The sequence below is a fragment of the Juglans microcarpa x Juglans regia genome, chromosome 4D (assembly GCF_004785595.1).
Source record: "Juglans microcarpa x Juglans regia isolate MS1-56 chromosome 4D, Jm3101_v1.0, whole genome shotgun sequence".
NCBI lineage: Eukaryota > Viridiplantae > Streptophyta > Magnoliopsida > Fagales > Juglandaceae > Juglans > Juglans microcarpa x Juglans regia.
This window is the reverse complement of record NC_054600.1, coordinates 8,257,598-8,281,521: the sequence shown is the minus strand read 5'-3', so window position 1 is coordinate 8,281,521 and position 23,924 is coordinate 8,257,598. Positions and strand designations below refer to the sequence as shown.

At 38.3% G+C, this 23,924-nt stretch overlaps 2 protein-coding genes and 1 long non-coding RNA gene across 4 annotated transcripts; all 3 read left to right on the top strand.

The window, feature by feature from the left end:
• The first annotated feature begins 919 nt into the window (after nucleotides 1-919).
• On the top strand, nucleotides 920-23,856 carry LOC121260738. The gene is made up of 4 exons (XR_005939773.1): nucleotides 920-931; nucleotides 14,048-14,163; nucleotides 15,914-15,918; nucleotides 23,846-23,856. It is a non-coding gene; the product is annotated as an uncharacterized LOC121260738 (long non-coding RNA).
• LOC121260735 lies at nucleotides 2,397-6,819 on the top strand. 2 transcript variants are annotated; one of them, XM_041162732.1, is made up of 3 exons: nucleotides 2,397-2,673; nucleotides 4,437-5,299; nucleotides 6,283-6,819. In XM_041162732.1, the coding sequence occupies exons 2-3, from the start codon at nucleotides 4,440-4,442 to the stop codon at nucleotides 6,455-6,457; spliced, it is 1,035 nt and encodes a 344-aa protein (XP_041018666.1). In that variant the 5' UTR covers nucleotides 2,397-2,673; nucleotides 4,437-4,439; the 3' UTR covers nucleotides 6,458-6,819. The 2 variants fall into 2 exon arrangements, with proteins under 2 accessions (XP_041018666.1, XP_041018665.1); XM_041162731.1 differs by having other exon boundaries at nucleotides 2,401-2,673; nucleotides 4,375-5,299.
• On the top strand, nucleotides 21,636-23,370 carry LOC121260737 (60S ribosomal protein L8-3). Its single transcript, XM_041162734.1, has 2 exons — nucleotides 21,636-22,227; nucleotides 22,829-23,370. The coding sequence occupies exons 1-2, from the start codon at nucleotides 21,788-21,790 to the stop codon at nucleotides 23,169-23,171; spliced, it is 783 nt and encodes a 260-aa protein (XP_041018668.1). The 5' UTR covers nucleotides 21,636-21,787; the 3' UTR covers nucleotides 23,172-23,370.
• Nucleotides 23,857-23,924: the final 68 nt, after the last annotated feature.

The following is a 23,924-nucleotide window of genomic DNA, read 5'->3' as shown; positions in this document are numbered from 1 at the left end:
CTTCTTGATCTCAATAGAATGGAAATGAGATAATAAATAAAAATATTAGTGATATCTGCACAACATTTTTCATAATACATTATACAATTATGATTTAAATAAGGATAATTTTGTAAATTGATGTTACTTTTATGAGATATTTTATAAAAATAATCTTCATTTTAAAACATAATTATGTAAAATGTCGTAAAAAATATTGTGTATTTATCATTTTAAACCCAAAACCACCTACGAGGCCAATTAAGCTATGTTTGGATTCTGAAATGAGTTATGAATAGTAATATTTTGTGGATTTCATTGAAATAGGTTTAACTTTTTTAAATGGAGATGAGTTTGACTTTTTAGGTTGAGATATATGAAGTAGGTTGAGATGAGTTTAAAATTTTTATGAAAAGTTGAAAAAATAGTAAATATCATCAATAATTAGTTTACAATGAGTTGAGATCAGTTGAGTTTCGTTAACTGCTCATGCCTCTTGTGTGCTTTCTCACATACCGATGCATATTCTGTTATAAACCCACTATGTAGAACTCATACTTGAAAACTGGCTTATAAGATAAGGATGCCTAGTAGCTTATAAACTACTAACAAATCTCATATTTAGTCGATGTGGGATCGTAACAAGCACCACGCTCTGCAGCCTACATCCACGACGGTCTCGGTGCTCACACGGACTGGCCATGCGTTAGGTCTTTCTTAGCCTCGTGCGAACACTGTTATGCCGACATCACCTCCCGTGCCGCACGATTGTAACCGTTGTAACATGACCTTAAACGTTGGGTGACTCTGATATTATTTGTTATAAACTCATTAGGTAAAACTCACTCTTAAAAACCAGCTTACAAGAGAAGTGTGCCTAAAGATTTATAAACTATCAACCAATCATATATTTAATCAATGTGAAATCGTAATCCCATATCAACCCGTCCTTGTTGGAATCGTCATCTCCAAATATTTCTACATCTGATTCATCTTACCCCCAATCATCGACGCGTGTATCCCATGCCGGTAAGGAATAAGATGCAGACAAGTCAGCATTCCACGTACAAATTCCATGAGCCATATTGCAAGATGGTAAAATTAAATACACATAACCCGTATAACAATTTTCTTCTAAAAGTAAAAAAACACTCATTACCCACACTGCCGCACCTCTCCACACCGGCAAACCTCTCCAGCCAGTCTCCCCCCTTCAGCCTGTCTCATGGCCCGTTACAACCCCTTCAACCCTTCAACCCATGCACTGCTATCCTTTGAGACAATATTTAGCCTTTAATCGACGTCTTAGAAATTAATAAACAGCAAAGTGCATCACAGATAACAGAGTTTTTTTTAGAGGAATTTGCATCATAGAAGAAAGAAAGGAAAAATCTTCTTGCAAGCGATTTCGTGCACCAAACTACGTATCAATATTAAATATAAGACATTCTTTTATTTATTTTTATAATAAAAAAATTTATGTGAGTGTTGATACGTAGTTTGGTAAGCCAAACCGTTTGTACCTAGCAAATCTCTAGAAGAAATTTGCAGTTAACATTAATGGTATCTTTAGAGGAATTTAAGGGGAAAAGGAAAAAATGTAGACATACCAGAGATTAAGGGTAGAACGGAGGCGACTGCCACACGCAATCCACTTGTCTCACGAGAATCGGTTCTGGAGAGCAAGTATTCTAGATCAATTCGAAAGAGACAGAGATGGAGGGTATGGGAGATCATGGTTTTCCTAGGAACAGAGAGAGAAGGAGGGAGGCAGGGGTGGGGCTATAGGGCTCAACAGGAGGGAAGGAGAGAGTGGTAGGGTTCGGGCTCGGGGTCGACGGGCGGGAGGGAGGGAGGGAGGGAGTGGATGGGGCTCGATGGGAGGGAGTGGGTTTCATGAGAGAGAGGGAAGAGAGAGAGGGGGAGGGACTGATGGGATTGACATGAGTCTAATGAAAACTTGTTCCTCTGCAATGCAACCACATGGTTGAAAATATGAAGTAACTACGTGGCACATCTTCATTGGAGGGCGTTAACATGGGGAGACCGGTTATTCTTGCATGAAGTTTTTTTCTTTTTGTGTGAAATGGATCTTGCGGGAAGTTATTTTCTTATTTTTAGGTTACGTTTGGATGTTGAACTGAGTTGAGTTAAGATGATAAAATATTATTATAATATTATTATTATTTTAAGATTTGAAAAAATTGAATTATTTATTATATTTTATATTGAAATTTGAAAAAATTATAATGATAAGTTGAGAGGAATTGAGTATCTAAACGTATCTTAAGTAAACTTGATTATAAAAAAATTAAATAAAAAAGATAACTACAAAAAAAGAATAAGAAAAAAAGAAAAAAAAACAGAAAAGGTGGAGAGTGAAAATAAGGAAAAGTAAAAGGAAAAAAAAAGTTGGACCAAACGTAAGAGGAAAAGAAGACAAATTAGAAGAGAAGCTTCTGCCCAGCCCCCACTGCATTTCCCTCAGATTCTTGTTGTTTTTCCTCTTTTATTTCACAAGAGCGCCTGCTAGATCAAGACGAACGCCACCTCCCCCTCCAAATCATCTCCTCCTGGAGTCAAACACCGCCACTACCCAATCCCCATTCTCGGCCTTTCCTCTAATCGCAAGGTGTCCTTTTCTTTCTCTCACAGAAAGCTTTTACCTCTCAGGAAACCCATCCACAAGCTCTGGTTTGTCCTTAATTGCCTCCTTTCGTCTCGTTCTCCTTTTTTTTTTTTTTTTTTTGTCTGTGTGTGCGCATTTGAGTTTTACATTTTGGGTTTTGTCTGTTTGCATTACGTTTAGGGTTTGATTAAGATCACAATGTGCTTTTATGATTAATTTTGTTGGTGGGTAAACAGTATTTTAGGGTTTATGCGAGTGTTTTCGCCCATGTGATCACTTTGCTTTTTGTTGGATTCACTTGGTAAAATGGATTTCACGTCTTGATCTGGGTTTGCTTGCTTGGTATGCTTTTCCTCTCTCTCTCTCTCTCTCTCTTTTTTAAATCAGAAAAGGAGCTTTGAAGTAGGACTGCGTCAGATTTTCCATTTACTACCATTACTTCTTGTTCTGTTTTTTTTTTTTCTTTTTTTTTTTTCAAGAAAGGAACTTTGAAGTTCGGCTGCTTCAGTTTTTCTATTTATCGTTGCATTGAATTTTTATTCCAGCAATTACGTACGCGGGAATGATGAATTTGAGCTGATTGGAGATAATCGAGACTAATAACTGTGAGAATAGAAGCTGTGGTTATTGGTTAAAAGTATTTGTTTGGGTTTTGGGTAATACAAAGAGGTGCCTTGGAGATATATATATATATATATATATATATATATATATATATATAATAAAGCGGCATTTTGTTAATTGTCACCAGTTTCTTCAGCCATTGTGCGTGATTGTAACGTTTTTTCCCTTCTACCCATATTTGTTATTAAGGTGTTGTTTTTATCTGTATGCAGAGAAAAGTGTTAGTTACAGTTATATTACTTTCATAAGTAAGGCACAGAATACTGTCATTTTGAAGCTTATAAGCATCACAAATATGTAGATAATGTTTTTGTAATGTCACATGTAAGAGTTACGATTGTTTGCTTGAAGTGGCTGCATGTGTTCAATGGATAAGTGCAAAATTTCAAATGATTTATTCATCCATGGTAAAATATTTTTTTTAATTGTCATTGGGTGTCCAGAACAAAGTCCCAACTAATCCCTGGGTGCAAAGGCCCTCGGTAAGGAGTTTCCGGTAAGCAGTTTACTTATAAAAAAAAAAGAGTTTCCTGTAAGTGCATCTCAGGTAACTCACCCTTGAATTACCTCAATATGATGGACCAACAAATTGTCTGCACCCAAGGATGGACCTTAGACCTAGAGGGAGCATACCACCAAGACCAAGAAAAGAAAAAAAAAAATATATGCCTTCATTTGCAAGAGGGAAACTTTGATGTGTAGTATTAAACCTATTAGGACCTTTTTTCTGCTTCAATTAGGGTCTGTTTGGCAACACAATTGTTATGAAGTATTTCAGATATGTCATTCCCAAACATCACTTAAACACAAAACACTTTTTAATTCCAAATCTTCAACTTTTTCATCTAGTCATTACCTAATCATTAAAAATTTTCCAAACTCCCAAACAAAACAAAAAAAAAATACTTCTTTTTCAAATTTCAAAATACAAATAATATTAAAAAATTATATTCAAACAATTTTTTAACTTTATAATATTTTCATTCAATTTTTTCTCTCTCATTCTTCAAAAACCCAATGAAATATCTTAACTCAAACAGGCCTTAGTGTGTTTGGGCTGGATGGCATGTTGCATGCAACTGTGATGGAGCTTCATATTGTGCATTATTATTCTTACTACTATTATTTTGCGAATATACCATGAAATCCTTCTTGCAGTCTATTATTGAAGTTCTCGTATTCATTTATGCATAACTTTAAACAGGGGATGGCAGCAGAGAATGATGTTGACTTATCAACTATGAAGTTTCAGCTAAGCCAAACACATGAACTTTGGAAGCGGGAGATGGAACAAAGCCAGTCCCGAGTGGATATCTTGCAAGCAAAACTAATGGAGGTAAAGGCTTGTATACAGGGGTCTGAGGAAGATACAAAGCAGGAGTTGGAGATTCTTTGGCGAAGAGTTAAAACTACTGCAACATTGTTAACCTATTTGAAATCGAAGGCTCGAATCATGGCTATTCCACATTTAGCCCATTCATCATGTGGCATTGAACGATTAGAAGGGGTAGGTTTCGTTGACAAAAATGGTACACCCTTGGCTGGTTGGTCTAAGAATATTGATCTTTCTTCATACAATGATCCAGAAGAAGAAGCATGTGTGGGAATTAGCAGGCTGCATGGTTCACTGGATGCAAAAGATGATGCTTATACTGGTGAAATGCTAAAGTCTCTGCAGATGGTTACAGACGTGATGGAGGCTCTTGTTAAAAGGGTTATAATAGCAGAATCTGAAACTGCAATTGAGAAGGAGAAGGTAACTTCAGGTCAGGAAGAAATTAAAAAGAAGTCAGTCCAAATTGAGAACATGTCTTTAAAGTTAGAGGAGATGGAACACTTTGCTCTGGGTACAAACAGCATACTGAATGAAATGCGGCAGCGGGTTGAGGATTTGGTTGAAGAAACATCTAGACAAAGGCAGCGAGCTGCAGAAAATGAACAGGAGCTTTGTCGTGTTAAGCGGGACTTTGAGTCTCTGAAGTCATACGTTAGCAGTCTCATCACTGTAAGAGAAACACTTCTTTCTTCGGAGAAGCAGTTTCAAACTATTGAGAGGTTGTTTGAACGGTTAGTATGCTTAATAGAACATTAAAAAAAAGATTGTTATATGTCTAATACTTCCAACATATAAAAATGCTTTGATTGTACTTTTCTTGATTTTCCAGAGTTTGCTTCGTACATTTTGGTTGTTTCTGCAAATGCTTTGTTACTTTTTTTTGTATTTCTGTGCTTCATTGCATTCCTTTATTTTGTTGATGCTCACATCCTCTTTGTTGTGTTATTTGTTGTATATTGGTGCTTTACAATGAAACCTATTTCTTGGCTCTAAAGGTCATTGTGGACCCATCCTAGAAATTATTGGTAGCCTATTTAGTGGCTGATTTGCACAATTGATTATGCTTTTGGTGCAAGTAGTACATTATTGCTGAATCAATATTGTTCACTTTGTTTGAATATGTTCAACAGGAGATAACTTTGTACCCTTATTTTCTCTTTGTTTGAGTGCATTGGAAAATATACTCATGTAATACGCTGGCTTTCTTGCGGTGATAACACCGCAGGTGGACAGATTGCCATCTCATGCTTTGGTTGTCTGTCGGATTAAAAGTTTTGCAAATGTTGACAGGCTCTTTTAGAACTTAAAGAAGTTTCAAGAAAGGGAATAAGGTTATAAGAATGCTTAACACAGATCTGAACCCCAAGGGGTTGGCCCAAGTGGTGAAGGCCTTGGTCTTAGGTCCAAGGTTCAACATCTCATGGGTGCAAACAATCATTTGGGGTCACACCCCCTGGTGAAAAAGCCAGCGATTTAACCAGTTTTGTGTAGGGAAACTTTTGAGGGTGCGGTGCACGGGACCGGGGTTTACTCTGTAGGGGTGAGTCCGAAAGGTCCTGCCTTGGAGAGGTTCCTCTACATACAGATCTGGATTATCACTAGTCATCACAGTGTAGTTGATTCCAGTTCCAATTACTTCCAGTTGAAGAAGTTCATATCCTAGTTATAAATCTTTTTTTTTGGTGGCTTTGTTACTGATGCTGCTTTGATGCAGGCTAGTTGCAAAGACAACACAGTTAGAGGGTGAGAAGATGCAGAAAGAGGTGGAAGTTCAGAAACTTATGGAAGAGAATGTGAAGTTGAGTGCTCTTCTGGACAAGAAAGAGGCACAACTTTTGGCCATGAATGAACAGTGCAAGGTAATGGCCTTGAGTGCTTCAAATATCTAACTTTGTAGGTTGTTCTTGTTCGTCTGCCTGTTGGCTTGCTTTGCGAGGTGGTTTGGTTCTCCCATCAGTTGATCATGGGCAAGGACTCGTGGGATCGAATGGCACTGGATCAGAGCTGTCTGAGAGCCTCGCTGTCAACTTTGCGAAAAGCCTTGAACTTAATATCCAGTGATCTAGTTTTACTTTATTGGTGCTGTGCGCCGTTGTTGAACTGAATCCAGAAAGTAATTTCGATTGGAAAGCAAACTTGGTGTTGTGTTCATCGAGTAGCCAAGATTGGAAGTTATGCTGTAAATGTTGTGATGGCACTTTGTACTTCAACCTTGATCCCAGTTGTTTGTTTCACAGTTATTGATATTCAAGATCAAGCTGCCACCTCCAAAAGCTATATTGACCCAATATCAATTTCAGAGTTATACACATCTGTTTTTAGGTTGAAATCTAGGAAATCTGATCCTAAAAGCACATAGCAGCCTGGCTCTCGGATCCCAACTAAGATATGAGAAGCATCCTATCATCTCAAGGTGGAGAATTTACTCTTTTTTGCTTGAATCTGAAGATAATTAGCTTTCCTTTGTGGCTCTGAAATCAACATGGTCAGTGGGTTCTACTGGCTTGGTAATGAAACTTTAATCCCTCTGAGAAAGGCAGAATATACAGAAATCCTAGATTAAACTGAACGGGTCCCTGTGAAAAAATCATTGTTATGTTTCATTTATCTAACAATCACTTGATGCCAAATCATAAAATTATGAAATGATTATGAGTAATATTTTTCTTATATTTGACAGGCCTAAAATCTAATATTATGTGCATTAGGCCGATCCTATGGTATTGCATGATGGAATAGGCTCCCCATCTATAAACAATCCTCCCACGTTCCTAACAGAGATGTATGTCTAGGTCGAACTTGGTCCAGCATTGATACTAGAACTGCTTCCAGCCTCTGTTCTGATCTAGTTCAACCACTGTCTATGTTGTCTGCAGATACCCTGCCCACAGTTTTCAATACCTAAATAATTTTCAGTAAAATTTGTACTGAACTTTTCAAATAAGAAGACAAGATGGTTAAAAACTTAAAATCATAAAGTTGATGTGCGTAAAATAGGTTCATATAGCGTTTCAACTGAACGCATATGCTTAGGGAGGGATAGATAGGAGTGGGGAACCAATTAATCAATTCCAAAGTGTTGCAACTTCATGTTTGAATATTCATATTGTATAATCTGGAAGGCTCAGTTGTCTGATATTCGTGCTTAAGTTAATTAATTGTTCAATAGACACACAAAGAAGGGTCCCACGTGGGCAATGCATGATACTTGCAAGAGAAATGTTTTAGTCACAAAGAGATATCACTAAAGTAAACTCACAAACTGACTTGGCTTGATGTTCTATATTAGATTTTTAATCTTCTCCTACTCTCCTTCTCATCTCCTAACTGGCAATGCATGATACTTGCAAGAGAAATGTTTTAGTCACAAAGAGATATCACTAAAGTAAACTCACAAACTGACTTGGCTTGATGTTCTATGTTAGATTTTTAATCTTCTCCTACTCTCCTTCTCATCTCCTAACTGCTCATTTTCCTCATTTTTCTCTTAGTTTTTTTTTTTTTTTCTATTTTTCTTAAATGCGGATAGATCTACCGTTTTCTAACCATCTAAAGTCAAAACACCACACCTCCATTACCATCAGAATAGCCATTCTCCGCTCAATTGCGCCAAGTCATAAACAATCGAAAACCACTAGCATATGGGCACCATGCGCTTCCTTCGGCACGCATTGGTGCCATGCTCCTCCATGCTGCAGTTTCTAGACCCAATTTACCTGCTTTTGTTATAAACTGAGAAAGGGAGCTGGAGTAGATGAGATTAGCATATGATTGTCTAAAGTGCATGTTGTGTGAAGGAATGGGAAACAAGTTATGCATATGAGAAGGTTGAAGATGACAATTTAGTTAGTTGAAGTTAGAGTGATACGTTGTCGCTCTATTAAACAAACTGATGTCATTTTTGTGTAAGTTAGGGAAGATTAGTAGAATGGTGTCAATTTTTTTTAATACATAATTGTAATAAGTAAATGTACAAGAAACAAAGTTGTTTTGAACACATAAATATACCACGAGCTGGGAAAGAAGCCAACTTTGGAATTTCGTACAACTCTCTCTCTCTCTCTCTCTCGGTCTTGTTCTTGTTCTTGGAGGTTGACTACCTTAAACCAATCAGCAGAAGCAGGGTAACAGCATGGTCCATTACAATTGGTATCAATTGTGAGGAGCCATGACAAAGGGTACACGATCCTATGCTCAAATTGTGGATTCAGTAAACCATATTAGACATTAGCAAGAGAGCAACATAATCAGATTTAAGACACAATTGCAATCTTGCTTCAGCAGCATTACATTACTAGGGTGGATCGAGAGAATCAAGATAAAAGATTTTCAGAATTGTTGCAATAGATTTCAAGAATCTCATGTAGTACTTCTGAAGGAAATGGGCAATCAATTAGAAACTTTCAAGGAACTCAGACATTTATTCAAAATGGGGATGTTAATGAAGTATGGGTGAAGTTCATTATTGTGATATGGGTGAAAGGGGATTCACTAAAGGTATAAAACTGGATTTTCCACAATTTTGAGGCAAGAATCCATCAGCTTGGATTTACAGCGCTAATCAATACTTTTTGTACCACCAATTACCATCTGGTCTAAGCATGACTATTGTATTGTCTTGGCCTCCTATATAAAGGTTGGCCTAGGAGACCAATGCAATCCAAAATACAACTCTAATGAGTTTATATTCTTTTTGAATAAAATTTTTAATTAAATTATATTATAATTTTGGTCTAATTTTTTTTAAAAAAAAATTATAGACCCAATGAATCACATGGTTGAGCGGGGGGCAGGGTGCGGTTTGAACCTCACCCCTCAATATCAGGGCTGGGGGCCCTACCCACGCCTCCCAGGGGAGGGGTTGAAAACCCTCTCCCCTGCGTGGGGGGGGGGGGGGGGGGGAGCCGGAACTTTTCATTCTTGGGAAGAGTTTACACAGGATATGCAGACAATATTTGGTTTGTCGCTATATGATGATCCAATGGAAGCTCTTATAAGACTCAAGCAGGTCAATTATGTAACTGTTTATAAGGCTGATTTTGAATTGTTGTCCAATTGAATAAAGGGTATTTCTGAGAAAAATAAACTTAGTTGTTTTTTGAGTGGGCTAAGGGATGAATTGAGGTTTCCCGTGAGGATGTTGAATCCTACTATTGTAATTGATGCTTTTGGATTAGCTAAGATCCAAGAGTAATATATTTGGAGTACAAGGAGGTCTTGGAGAGGTAATTCTGTAGATTCTCATCAGCAATATTATGAGTGGGGGTTGTCCAGGAATGTACCTGCTAGTTCCATTCTGGGTATACCTAACAATCTACCCACTGCAAAATTGCCTTATCAAAAGGTGTCTGAAACCCAATTGCAAGTAAAAAGGAAGAAAGAGCTATGTTATTTTTGTGATGATAAATGGCATCAAGGCCATAAATGTGTTAAACCAAGATTATACTTGTTGAAGGGCATGGATGTGTTTGAGGAGTGCAATAGTGAATTTGCATTGGACCAGGAGCTAGTGGTTGATAGTATGGAGGATGGACTTGAGGATGGTGTGAACATTGCCTCAATTTCACTACAGAAAATTGTTGGGACTCCAAACCCTAAGACAATGAGGGTGGTGTGCCAAATTAATAAGAAAAGAGTTGTTATTTTGATAGACACTGACAGTACCTATAATTTTGTGGACATTGCCTCAATTTCACTACAGAAAATTGTTGGGACTCCAAACCCTAAGACAATGAGGGTGGTGTGCCAAATTAATAAGAAAAGAGTTGTTATTTTGATAGACACTGGCAGTACCCATAATTTTGTGGATACTGCAGTGGTGGCTAGATGTAAATTTTCTGTACATAAGGGTAACCCTATTCAGGTGAGGGTAGCCAATGGTAAAGTATTGAGGAGTAAGAGTAGATCTGCAGCAGTTGGGGTACAAATGTAGGGCACTATATTCATTGTTGATTTTTTCACACTGACCTTGGGGGTTGTGATGTAGTTTTGGGGGTACAGTGGCTTTTGTCATTGGGACTTGTTCTTTAAAACTTTGTAGATTTGAAGATGGATTTTTCTTACAGAGGAAGGGTAGTTTGTCTCAAGGGCCTTACGTTTACTAACACTCAATTGGTAGAAGATGATGAAATATCTAATATTTCCAAAATGGGGTATAAAGGATTGAGGTTACAATTGCTGTCTATTGAGAGCATTCTGTCTGAGACTAGTATCTGTGCTAAGTTTCTGAGTTGTTGTAGAAGCATAGTAAAGTTCTTGATGAACCTACTAGTTTACCTCCTCAAAGGTCTCGAGATCATCAAATAATTCTAAAGAAGGAATTCAAAGTAGTAAGTGTGAGGCCATATCAATATCCTTATTACAAAAAAAAAAAAAAAAAAAAAAGAATTTGAGAAGATTGTTAGTGAGTTACTGAAGTCTGGGATGATTAGGCCAAGTCAATCACCATTTTCTTCTCCTGTTTTATTGGTAAGAAAGTCAGATAGGTCATGGAGAATGTTTATATACTATAGAGTGCTGAATGAGGCTACGATTAAAGACAAGTACCTCATACCTTTAGTGGATGAGTAGCTCAATGAGTTATTTGGCTCCATAGTTTTTTCCAAATTGGATTTGAGACCGGGGTATCATCAAATCTGTATGAAAACTGATGATATACATAAAACAGCCTTTAGAACACATGAGAGACATTATGGGTTCCTTGTCATGCCATTTGGACTCACTAATGCCCCCTCAACATTTCAGGCTCTCATAAATGATGTGTTCAAACCATTTTTTAGATTGTTTGTAATAGTCTTTTTTTATGATATCCTTGTTTATGGCAAGAACATGCAATCTCATTTACTGAATCTAGCCATTGTGTTGGAGACATTGAAGAAGAATCAACTATTTGAAAAGAAATCAAAGTGTCACTTTGCATGTGTTGAAATTGAGTACTTGGGGCACTTAATTTCTAAGGATGGGGTAAGAGCTGATCCAAAGAAGCTAGAATCTATGATAAGTTGGCCAATTCCTAAAAATGTTAAGTCTTTAAGAGACTTTTTAGGACTAACAGGTTATTATAGAAAGTTTATTAGAGGCTAAGGTTTAATAACTGTTCCCTTGACAGCTTAGTTGAAAAAGGATGCATTTCAGTGGTCTCAAGCAGCAACTGCTTCATTTGAATGGTTGAAACAAGCTATGACTAATCTAGTAGTGTCGTCTTTGCCAGGTTTTACAAGGAAATTTGTTATAGAATGTGATGCTTGTGGTGTTGGTGTTGGCATGGGAGCTATCTTGATGTAGAATAAAAAAAAATAGTGGCCTTCCTCAACCAAGCCCTCAAGGGTAAGAATTTATTGTTGTCCACTTATGAAAAAGAATTACTAACCTTGGTTATAACTATTAAAAAGTAGAGACCTTACTTGCTTGGAAGTGCTTTTATAATTAGTACTGATCACCACAGTTTAAAGTACCTGTTGGAATAGAAGATTGGTACAATAGCTCAACAAAAGTGGATTTCGAAGTTGTTGGGTTATGAATTCTTTATTGAGTATAAAAACAAAGAGTGAAAAAAAAAGTGACAGATTCTTTGTCAAGAAGGGATAGTTCAAATGATTCTATGATGGTTACCAATTCCTACCCCAACTTGACTTGAAGAGTTGAAGAATGCTTATGTTGGAGATCAGTTAACAAAGCAGTAGTTTGGTTTGTTGAAGAATTGCTCATCTTTTGCCTCTTCCTTCACTCTTAAACATGGTCTTTTGTAAGAAAGAAAAAATTTATATTCTAGATTGTCCTGAGTTAAAAGTGAAGATTTTGCATTTCATCAATGCTAGTCCATCTGCAGTTCACTTTGGATTTCACAAGTCTTTGCAAGTACTATAAGTGATTTTTATTGGCCAGGATTAAAAAGTGAAGTAAAAAAATACATTAGAGAATGTGAAGTTTGCCAAAGAAACAAAGTAGAAAATGTGTATCCTATTGGACTTTTGCAACACTTACCAATACCTCAGCAAATTTGGACAAATTTGTCAAGGGATTTTGTAGAACATTTACTTGTTTCAAAGGGCTATTCTGTCATCATGGTGGTTGTTGATAGATTGTCCAAATACTCTTATTTTATGGCATTGAAACCTCCCTTTAGAGCACCAAATGTAGCCTCTTTATTTTTTGATAATGTGTTCAAGTTGCATGGTATGCTTAAAAGTATAGTTTCTGATAGAGACTTAACTTTTACAAGTTCGTTTTGGAAAGAGCTATTCAAATTGCCGGGAGTAACTCTTTCTTATTCTTTTGCTTATCACCCTTAAAGTGATGGGCAAACTGAGGTTATTAACAAATGCCTTGAGCATTTTTTGAGATGCGTCACAGGAGATAAACCAAAGTTGTGGTTCGAGTGGTTGACATTGGCTGAGTGGTGGTACAATGCCACTTTTCACACTTCTACCAAGCTCACACTATATGAGACAATGTATGGCAAACCTCCTACAAGACTACAAAATTATATATCGGGATTGCCATCCAATCAAGCAGTAGAAGAATTATTGAAGACCAGAGATAAGATTTTGGCCACCTTAAAAAATAATCTGTCAGCAGCTCGGGAAAGAATGAAATTTCAGGCTGATAAAAAGAGAATTGAGAGGGAATTTTTAGCTGGGGATTGGGTGTATCTCAAACATAAACCTTACAGGCAGCATTCATTGGTTGCCAGACCTAATTTCAAGCTTTCTCTAAGGTTCTTTGGTCCATTCCAGATAACCCATAGGATTGTTCAAGTTGCTTATAGGCTTGATCTTTCTCAATATTCTTTACTTCATCCTATATTTCATATCTCTTACTTAAAAAAGAAATTGGGGCAAATATGTTTCACCCTTGTCCACACTGCCACTAGTTGATTTAAGGGGTGAGCTAACACCAGAACCTGAGTGTATTTTACAATGCAGAAGGTGAAAGGTTAATAACAGAGTTGTAATAAGAGTTTTAGGGCAGTGGAAGGGAACTAGAGTGGATGATGCCACTTGGGAATCCTAATGGCAACTTCGTGATAAGTTTCCTCAACTTGTGGGCAAGATGCTTTGAAGGGGAGGTGTGAGATCTCTAATTTTCATGGTTTTTAATTCCTTATTATTTATTTAAATATGTTATTTTATTTGTAGTGTTTTCGGTTTTATTTATTTATTTATTTATTTATTTGTAGTGTTTTTATTTTGTTGGGTTGTGTGTGTGTGTTTTTAATTGGGCCGTGTGTGAGTTTATGAGCCAGCCCGTGTCTTGAACCCAACCCATAGGAATTTTGAACCCAACCCGTGGGCAAAGGGCCCAACCCATGCAGTTTTTGAACTCAGCCCTTCCCCTTATTTCGAAACGGCGTCGTTTTGATGGGTACCCTTAGGGATTCCATCGTTTTCCCCATGTGCCGCACTGCTCCTTTTCTTCTTCTTTCTTCTACCTTCTTCTTCTTCCTTTTGGTTTCTTCTTGTTGCAACAGCTGTCGTGAGTCACCACCTCCTTCCTCCACCTCATGGCAGCTTCGTGTCATTCGGTAGTGGCTTCGAAGGGTTGCTGTCTAGCTGCCGCTCCCCGCGACCACCACCTTCCACCTCAAGCTTCAATGGTTGCCCCCGTGTTGTTCGGTAACGCCATCCCTCTACTACTGTCAACCTGCCACTTCACCACGCCATCTTCACTGCCATACATCTCCTCCGCAGCTTGTACTCCCGTTCCTCTACAGCGTGTTGTCACTGTGAGCCTCAAACCGCCATACTTGGCCTATAAATAGGCCACGGGTTCCTCAATTTAAGTCTTCCCAGTCACTCATTTTCCCTATCTCGTTTAAGCTTTTCGCATCTCTTGGTGTTTAGAGTTTTGTTTTGTAAATTTTGTTGGTGATCCGAGAGTTTGTGAAAATTTTTCCGTGCTCTATTTTGTCCAAAAGTTGTGAATTTCACTTAGGTTCTTGGTGAATTTTTACCTTGTCGTGAGTTAAGTCTTCCATCCATTTTTCACCTAGCCCGAATTGTCCTCGAGAGAAACTCACTAAAAAGGCCACTGTTTTGCCCTTGAATCACTATTGCAACTACTGTGCCGCCACTTTTGGCAACACCTCCATTCGCGTGATCTTCCAGAAATTTTTCATCTTCGTGTGAGTAATTTTCTAACGCGACCCATGAGATTTAAATTGACATTGTAAATGGCATTTATTTATGAACTGTTGTTTGTTGGAATTGGGCCTTGGGCTATTGAAGTGTTGGGATTAAATTGCAGTTGATGTTTGTGTTGGGCCGGATTGAAGGATGGGATTACGCGTGCAGTTAATTGTGAAACTGTTTATTTGTAATTGTTGAGATTTTATGTAAATAAGTTATTTACAATGTCATCCAATATTTGCTGTTGTAATGCATATTTATCATCTTAAATAAATTGTGATATGAAGTCACGTTGTCTGTTTGGAAATGAGACTGATTATGTCGGTGTGTGTGTATCACGGCCCCAAGCCTAGATGAGGCATTATCTCGATGGAGCTTCTCTAGTCACTCGGGAGCTTAACAGACTGAAGTGATGTCCCCTGAGTTGTCACAGGGTGATAGTAACGCTCTCGTATGTATTCCGTGACCTTTTGGCTGGCGAGATTAGGTGATGTTTGGCCATGTACGCACTGGGCGCGGAACTGGGCATCGCTCATTACAAAATCTCATGCACAAACGTTACTTGTGGTGTGACAATAAGAGCCAGGGTGTGTGGACGGTCCATAGGGGAGACTCTGGTGCATGCATAATAAAAAAAAAAGATATGATTGGGTCAAATGAGATTTTTGGTGTGAGTGATTAAAAGTGTATTTTTGGGAAAAAGGAAATGTGGATTTGTTTCCTTCATATCGTATGTGGACGTGTGATTGTATTAAGGTGTTTTAAATCTCTTGGATGTTGTTTTGCTTGGTTAATTACTTGCTGAGATGTCATAATCTCATTGTGGTGTATTATCCTACAGTTCCGTCTTATGGTACTGTAGATTCTGACGCAGAGCCCGAGTATGAATCTGAGGGGCTGACTCCGCCAGAGGCTTGAGTTGCTGATATGTTGTTCAGCGTTTTGGGATTTGTTTCCCTTATATTATTTGTTTTCTTTAAATTATATGTCAGATGACTGTATAATTCTTGTAAACATATTTTACTATTTTTGAACATTTTGGTACTTAATAAAGAAAGATCTTTTTATTTCTCCACTGCAAATTTTATATTGTACACTTATTGCATGTTGTACACACTCTAAGCGCTGACCGATGGGGTGCGTGATCCGTGTGATCATCATTCGGGTGTCACGAACTCCACAAAAATAACACATGGGGGTTGAGGGCGCCACAGGAAGAGTATGTTATAAGTAGGGGTGTAACCGGTCCGGTCTGGTCCGGTTTTGGACAAAATCTAGGATCAAACCGGTATGTACCGGTTTTTCATTTTTCAAAACCGATTATGCCCCAGTTACCTTCCTAAACCGGTAAATCCAGTTTTATCGATTTCCGGTCCGGTTTTCCAATTTTTTTTAAATGTAAAAAATATATAATAAAGTGTTACTTCTTATGATAAAATGTTATTAATAGTTTAATATATATATATATATTATGTTTAAAGCATATGATCAATTAAATTTTCATCTTTAAGAGTAAACTTTTATTTTATAAATTATAATAACATTATCTTATATATAATTATATTAATAACATATGATCAAACAAATTATAAATGTTCATATTTAAGATTAACATTTTATGTTATAATTTATAAATTATAATATGAAATTATTTCATATGATATATAATTATATATTATATATAAAAATTTAATATATAATTATATTATATATATAAATATTTTGTATAATATATAAAATTAATTTTTATATATATATTTTTTCCAACCGGTCCGGTTCGGTCCGGTCCGGTTTCGGAAACTACGGAACCGAAACCGGACCGGTTCCGGCCGGTTTTCATAATATAAGAACCGGTTTCGGACCGGACCGGTTCAAAACCGGACCAACCGGTCCGGTCCGATTTTCAGGTTTTCCGGTTTAAATTTACACCCCTAGTTATAAGCTAAAAAAGGGAGTTGGAGTGGATGAGATTAGCAGATGATTGTCTAAAGTGCAGGCTGTGTGAATGAGAAACAAGTTGTGTGTAGGAGAAGGTTGAAGATGACAGTTTAGTTAGTTGGAGTTAGAGTGATACATTGTTGTTGTATTAAACAAAGTGATGTCGTTTTTGTGTAAGTCAAGGAAGATTAGTAGAATGGTATTGTTTTTTGATACATAATTGTAATAAGTATATGTACAAGAAATGAAGTTGTTTTGAACACATATAAATACACCACGAGCTAAGAAAGAAGCCAACTCTAAAACTTCATACAATTTACTTCCTGGCTCTCTCTCTCTAGTTCTTATTCTTGGAGGGTGACTACCTCAAACCAGTAAGCAGGGCAGCAACATGGTCCATTACAACTTTTTGGTTTATAGCCTCCTCTGCATACTCTTTAGTTTATTTTCCAATCATTTTCTTCTATTTTCCTCCATTTCCCTCTCATTTTTTGCATGGATGCTAAAACTTTATATCTGTCATCATTTGTTTGACCTCCTATAGCTGCCATGCACCCCTACTCCGATCTAGACATTCGTCAATCCATCACCCTTCATCGTTAAATTGCTATTCGAATATGAAATTGGGGTCCATACATATCCACCTCTATAAGGTTGTGTGACTTGTGTCTTCTTTCAAAGGACAGTTCATTGTTCTCTCTTTTGTCGAAAGGAAGTGTTTGTTCTTTACTTTTATTTTCAGAAAATGGAGAATGAGGGTTTGGTATGCTTCGTCAAATCTGATACGTCATTTGTTGCAGCTTTTAGAAAAAGTGTGGGGGATACTATCTTTTATGACGATCATTTCCTCCATAGGACCGATCTTTTATGACGATCATTTTCACCGTAGGATTGAGAACATGAGTCCGAACCAGATTTTTTATATTACTGTCCATTTTCTTCTTTACATTTTTGTATGCATTGTATTTGTTGTACGGGATATTTGTGGGTTATCCATCCACACTTTTTATATTTTTCTTGTTAATTTTATGAAATATTTCCCATAAAAAGGTCCTACATGGTCTATTAGGGACCTAACTAGGGGTGAACAATAACCAATGAAACTGACCATCACCAACTGAATCGGCAGCCTGAATTTCTGAATCGGCCGCCCAAATTTCTGAACCAGCACAAATCGATGGAGAAACCGATGTCGATCAATTCGATTCCGATTTGAACCATATTCAAATCGGTGAACCAAACAATATAACATATATATATTATTGTTATATAAAATGACGCCATTTCATAACAATTTCTTTACAAAATATATATATATATATATTTGAAATGATGTCTTTTGGTTTAATATACCAAACGATGTTGTTTTAGGATAGGACTAAAGCTCTAACCCCAGAGCCCCCTCCCCCTTTTTCATTTCTCCAATGCCATTTCTCTGTCAAACTCTCTCATCTCTTAGCTGTAACACCCCGTATTTTAGTATATTTTTACTGAAGGAATTATTTTTATAGATTCAAAATTTATTCTCTTATTTTAAAATTGGTTGGATTTTTAGTGAGTTTATTTTTATGATTTTAATTTGGTGAAAATTATTTTTATGTACTTTCTTAATATTTATTTATTGTTATGCATTTAAATTTCTTTTCATATTTAATTAATTACTGTGAGATTTAATTATTTTAATTTCACTTTACCATTACGTTTAAATTATTTTATTTAACTTGTGATTTTGAAATCGTTTCCATTGGATCATTTTTGTGACCCAAGTTATGAGGATTGGACCTCATTTCTTTTCCCTCAATTTTTCTTTTCTCTCCGTTTCTTTTCTCTTTATTTTCTTTTTCCTTATTTCTCCTTCGGTCTCTCCCTCCCGTGCACGACCCAGCCTCTCTCCCTCTCTGCGTCCGTTTGCCTCTTCTCCACCTAGCGCCGCCATGAGCCGGCGGTGGTCGACACCGCCCTGATCCCCAGCTTTCCCATCCACCGGTGACGTCACCCCTCCATTTCCAGCCTCAGCCGCGCCGCCGTTAGCAACCACCAGCCCTTCAAGCCGCGCCGTCATCTTCACTCCAGCACCGCCGTCGCACCACCATTGGCCACCATCTTCTCACCACTTCATCCTCGACCTCTTAGCAACCCATTGGACCCAACCCCACCTCCGATCTGTCACCGGTGAAGCATTTTTAACAACATTTCCGTTTTGGACTTTTTGGTCTTCTACCGCCGCCCACGCCGCCACCCACGGCCAACCTTCACCACCATTAGCTTCACCGACCTCCCTAGGCCCTACCCTATTATTTTTGGGTCTTCGTTTGTCTCTGTTGAAAATTGGGTATTTGAGACCCACGGCCACAGTGCATTTTGCACTGTTGCGTTGCTCAGACGTCACTTCTTGCAGTTTCGTGATCCTTCAGAAATTGCTATATTGCACTGTAAGTATTTCTCCAAGAAACTTTCGTAATTTAAATGTATTTTTACACTAACCCATTTCACTGTATTTATTTGGCATGCCGGACTGAGTCCGAGGAGTTCGGGGGTCGGATGAATTTGTGATTGGAGTTGTTTGGTTGGTTTGGTTTAATTGGTTTGGTTGTTGATGAGTTGTTTTGATTGGATTTGTTGGGATTGGTTCTGGATGGATGTTGGATCAGTGTTGGTGCATGTTCATATCATTATTTCATGCATGATCATGTTTGTAAAGAAAATTGGGTTTTCGTGCATTGCATTCATGCTCATGTGTGATTTGAAAAGCTATGATTTTATGTGATAATATTTTTGGGTGTATGTGTATCACGACCCCGAGCCGAGATGTGGCATTAACTCGGTGGAGCTCCTCTGGTTACTTGGGAGCGGAATATACTGAGTAACGTCCCCTGGGTTGTCGCCGGGCGACAATGGGATCGGACGAGATGGTCTCGTGCCAACTCCGTGGTCCTTCTGCTGGCGGGGACTAGAGGATGTCTGGCCACGTATGCGCTGGGCGCGGAACTGGGCATCGCTTGTTACGTAGTGTGGGTGCTTGGCCATGTACGCGCCGGGCGCGAAACTGAGCACCGCTACGAAGCCAGGACGTGCGGATGGTCCATAGGGGAGGCCATGGTGCATATGGAAATTAATGCATGGTGCCACTATTTTCTGAGAAAATAGTGCGAGTTGGATTTCTGGGTAAATCATTTTCTGGGAAAATGTTTTACGGATATTTTGGGCCAAAATGAGATTTTGGCGTGTGTTGAAATAATTATTGTCTGGAAAAATAGTGTGTTGAATAAAATGCATATTTTTCATGTGCATGCATGATAGTTGCATTTAATGCATTTTATATTACGTTGTTATTTTGGGTCATACTTACCTGTATTACCATTTTGTGGTAAAGCAGATTTTGATACAGATGAGGAGGAGGAGGGCGAGCCTGAGGAGACGGCTCCACCCGATGAGTGATCTGGGATCACTCGCTTGATTACTTTATTTTAATACATTGTTTATTGGAAACTATTGTATTATATTTTTATGGATGACTGTATAACTGCTATTTAAATTTTTAATGATGTTTTGATTGTAAATAAATTCTGGTACTTAGTTGACTATCCGCTGTGTTATTTCTTTTGTACACTGTTGCATGTACACACACTGACACTTCCTTGGGATGCGTGACCGTGTTGTCACCATCCTGGCATCTCGATTCCTGTGTATTTATATAAGGGGGATTGGGGGCGCCACATTAGCCGTCTCTCTCTTCTCCCTCCATCCAGTGCAAATTGTTGATTGTCTCTCTCACATCTCTTGGTTCTCTGTCTCTGTCTCTGTCTCTCTGTCTCTCTGTCTCTCTCTCTCTAGATATGATTTTAAATTTTAATTTTTTTAGGTCTCGCTTTGCTAACTTTGATTCCATATCTATTTGATTATGAAATTTAGCAATATGAATGCATTGTGATACCAGATATGATATAGACAATAGTAAGTGATGTATGTAATCCCATATTGCTTGAGAATGAGAAGTTCTTGCTCTTTATAAAGTTCTAATAGGGCTCCAATTGTATCATTGACTAGCCGTTTTGGAGTATAGGCCATATAGTTTGGGCCTTCCATTGGGGTGTTACAAATGGTATCAGAGCCCATTCCACCAGAAATGTGAGATTTGAGCCATGTCACCTATGATGGACTAGGTCATGCCACCTATGATGGACTAGCCTAACGAGGACATCGAGAATTTAAGAATGAGAGATTGTGATATCCCATATGATAAGGATAATGGTAGGTGGTGTATGAGATCCCACATTACTTGGGAAATAGAAGTTTTTGCTCTTTATAAAGTTCTAATGTGGTTCTAATTGTATCATTAACTAGCCATTTTAAAGTATAGGTCATGTGTTTTGGGTCTTCTATTGGAGTGTTACAAAAGTATATTTGAAATTGTGCTCATATTTGTTGCTTCCATCTTTGTTAACAACTTTATTTGTCATGTCTAAACAAAGAGGAGAACCGGTTTCAATACATTTTGTTTTTCTAATGTAGTGTATGAGGGAGGAGCTTGAAATTTTTTGACAGTACACGCTTGAAAAGTTGTTTACAACTTTACCAATCATGTCTAAGAGGAGTACTATTTGATTTTTTAATGACTTTTTCGGTTTTTGAAATTCGAGAAAGCATAAGCTTTTTCTTAAAAGATTATGATGCGGAAACTGTCGAATCAACTGGAATCAGCCGAAACTTATCCAGCCAGTTTTCAGCCTCTTTAGTTGGTCGGTTCAGCCGGTTTTATACAAATTAAAAATTGATCAAAAGTTGAAACTGAACTCACTAGTTTCATTTTCAGCCCTAGACTCAACAAGGCAAGGTAGGGTTAACTTAACGGGGATTGAACCCTAATACCCTTCACACTTGCCCCAAAAGACTTTTTTTTAGGTAATAGATTTTGGGTAACGTTATGATAATGGACTAATTGATGGACTAATTGACGGTAATGGACGCTGCTCCCACAATAGAGTCAATACTCCAAAGTCGAAACCCTGCAGATCAACACCTCCCACAACGACGCCGTCTTACTCGACAAACACACCTACATATTCGACCCCAAACCCTAATCCTCTTTTTCTATCCCCCTTCCCATTCCCCCGCCGCGATACCAGAGCTTGGCTATCTCCAATCCTACCCACCATGGGTCGCGTCATCCGAGCTCAGCGTAAGGGTGCCGGATCAGTCTTCAAGTCTCACACCCACCACCGGAAGGGTCCGGCCCGCTTCCGCAGCCTCGACTTCGGCGAGCGTAACGGCTACCTCAAGGGCGTCGTCACCGAGATCATTCACGATCCCGGTAGAGGTGCTCCGCTCGCTCGTGTCACCTTCCGCCACCCTTTCCGCTACAAGAAGCAGAACGAGCTTTTCGTAGCCGCGGAGGGCATTTACACCGGTCAGTTCATATACTGCGGCAAGAAGGCCAATCTTATGGTAGGTAATGTCTTGCCTCTCAGATCTATCCCCGAAGGAGCTGTGGTCTGCAACGTTGAGCACCACGTCGGCGATCGTGGTGTCTTCGCTAGGGCTTCTGGGGACTACGCTATTGTTATCAGTCATAACCCAGATAATGACACCACCAGGTCCTCTATCTCTCTCTCTCTCTCCCCCCCCCCCTCTCTATATATATGTATGCATGCATGCATATTTCTAATTCTCATGGTTTTGTTCCTTTTGGTTGCTTACTTTTAATACATTTGCCTTGTGTTTTTATGTTTAAGTTTGATGCTTGAGTGTTGCCGAAACATGAATCGCGATGGCTATGCGTTTTCTACTGTCTCTAAAAGCTTGAAAACGGTACAAAATGTAAATAGATTCTCCGGAGCTACCTCTGCTTAGGCTGCTTACTTTGGCCATTTGGCTTCAAATACCATATACTCATATATAGATTCTATGATATTTTTTTTGATAAGTTAGATTCTATGCAATATTCTCCCTGCATTATCAGTAATGTACGAAATTCGCCACTGTGATGAATTGTTATGTTTAACGACACCTATATTTCTTCAATCCCAGACAACTTCTTATATTGTACCATTAATATTACAATTCTTTTTTGACTAGTAGTTATGTTGGTGTGTATATATATTATATCGTGAAAACTTTGGGTAGGGGATGCTTACATTGCACTATTTTAAGCCAGGAATGTAAGATTATCAGATTGTTGGTTGTTCATCTTAATAGGGTCAAACTCCCATCTGGTGCTAAGAAGATTGTACCCAGTGGTTGCCGAGCAATGGTTGGACAGGTTGCAGGTGGAGGGAGAACAGAGAAGCCCCTTCTCAAGGCTGGTAATGCATACCACAAGTTCAGAGTAAAGAGAAACTGCTGGCCCAAGGTTCGTGGTGTGGCAATGAACCCAGTTGAGCATCCTCATGGAGGAGGTAACCACCAGCATATTGGACATGCAAGTACTGTCAGGCGTGATGCTCCTCCAGGTCAAAAGGTTGGGCTTATCGCCGCAAGGAGGACCGGTCGGCTCAGAGGACAGGCTGCCGCCACTGCATCCAAGTCTGATAAGGCTTAAAAAAGTTTGTCTGATTAGAGTACTTGAAGGAGTATAACATTTTAGTGGTGTTGATTTTGAGATCTTTTTGCATCGTCCATTCATAGATAAATTGTCTGAGACTAGTTGGTGAACTTTGTTTCTGCAATTTTGTTTGTATTGTCCGAATCTTTTATTTATGGTGTTTGGTTTTTGCACTTATTGAAATGATTCCAAAGAAGCTCCGTCTATTTCCGCTGAATTGGGATCTCAGTCCCTCACTGATTCTGATAATTGAAATTTCTGTATGGAATTTGCTTTCCCAATCTGTTTTTATTTGAGCAAGATAAACTTTAATTAAGGATAGCATAAATGATGGGTGTGGGAACCACAACAAATACCACAAGTTAGTACAGAGCTAGCAATTGAAAATAAATGTGAAATGGTTACATTATGCTGGTCCTCATATTTCTTGACAAGAAGCCATGAAAATATCCCCACTTGGGTATTTTTAGCACAATCCAGAATCGGATTCTCTTGAAGAGCACTCTGTACTATCTTGGTTGAAGCTACTGTTGTTGGACACTAAACCAATTTGAACAAAAGAGAAGAATTATCACTACTAGGCACTAGGGTATTTTTAGCGCAATGAAGTGCATCATCTATACGATCTTGCTTGTAATAATTGTAGTTAAACATCAACCAAGTGGGAGGAGCTTTGTGGCGTGTGGGAAGCATGTGTGCCGGTGGCAGCGCTCCTAAGACGTGCTTCTCAAAATTGGATTTAATTGGTGG

Bases quoted from the DNA above. Each gene is read 5' to 3' on its own strand.
- LOC121260735 (XM_041162731.1), top strand. From the start codon at position 4,419: ATGCATAACTTTAAACAGGGGATGGCAGCAGAGAATGATGTTGACTTA. The intron at 5,300-6,282 runs GTTAGTATGCTT...GCTTTGATGCAG, and splicing joins ATTGAGAGGTTGTTTGAACG to GCTAGTTGCAAAGACAACAC.
- LOC121260737 (XM_041162734.1), top strand. From the start codon at position 21,788: ATGGGTCGCGTCATCCGAGCTCAGCGTAAGGGTGCCGGATCAGTCTTC. The intron at 22,228-22,828 runs GTCCTCTATCTC...TCATCTTAATAG, and splicing joins CCAGATAATGACACCACCAG to GGTCAAACTCCCATCTGGTG.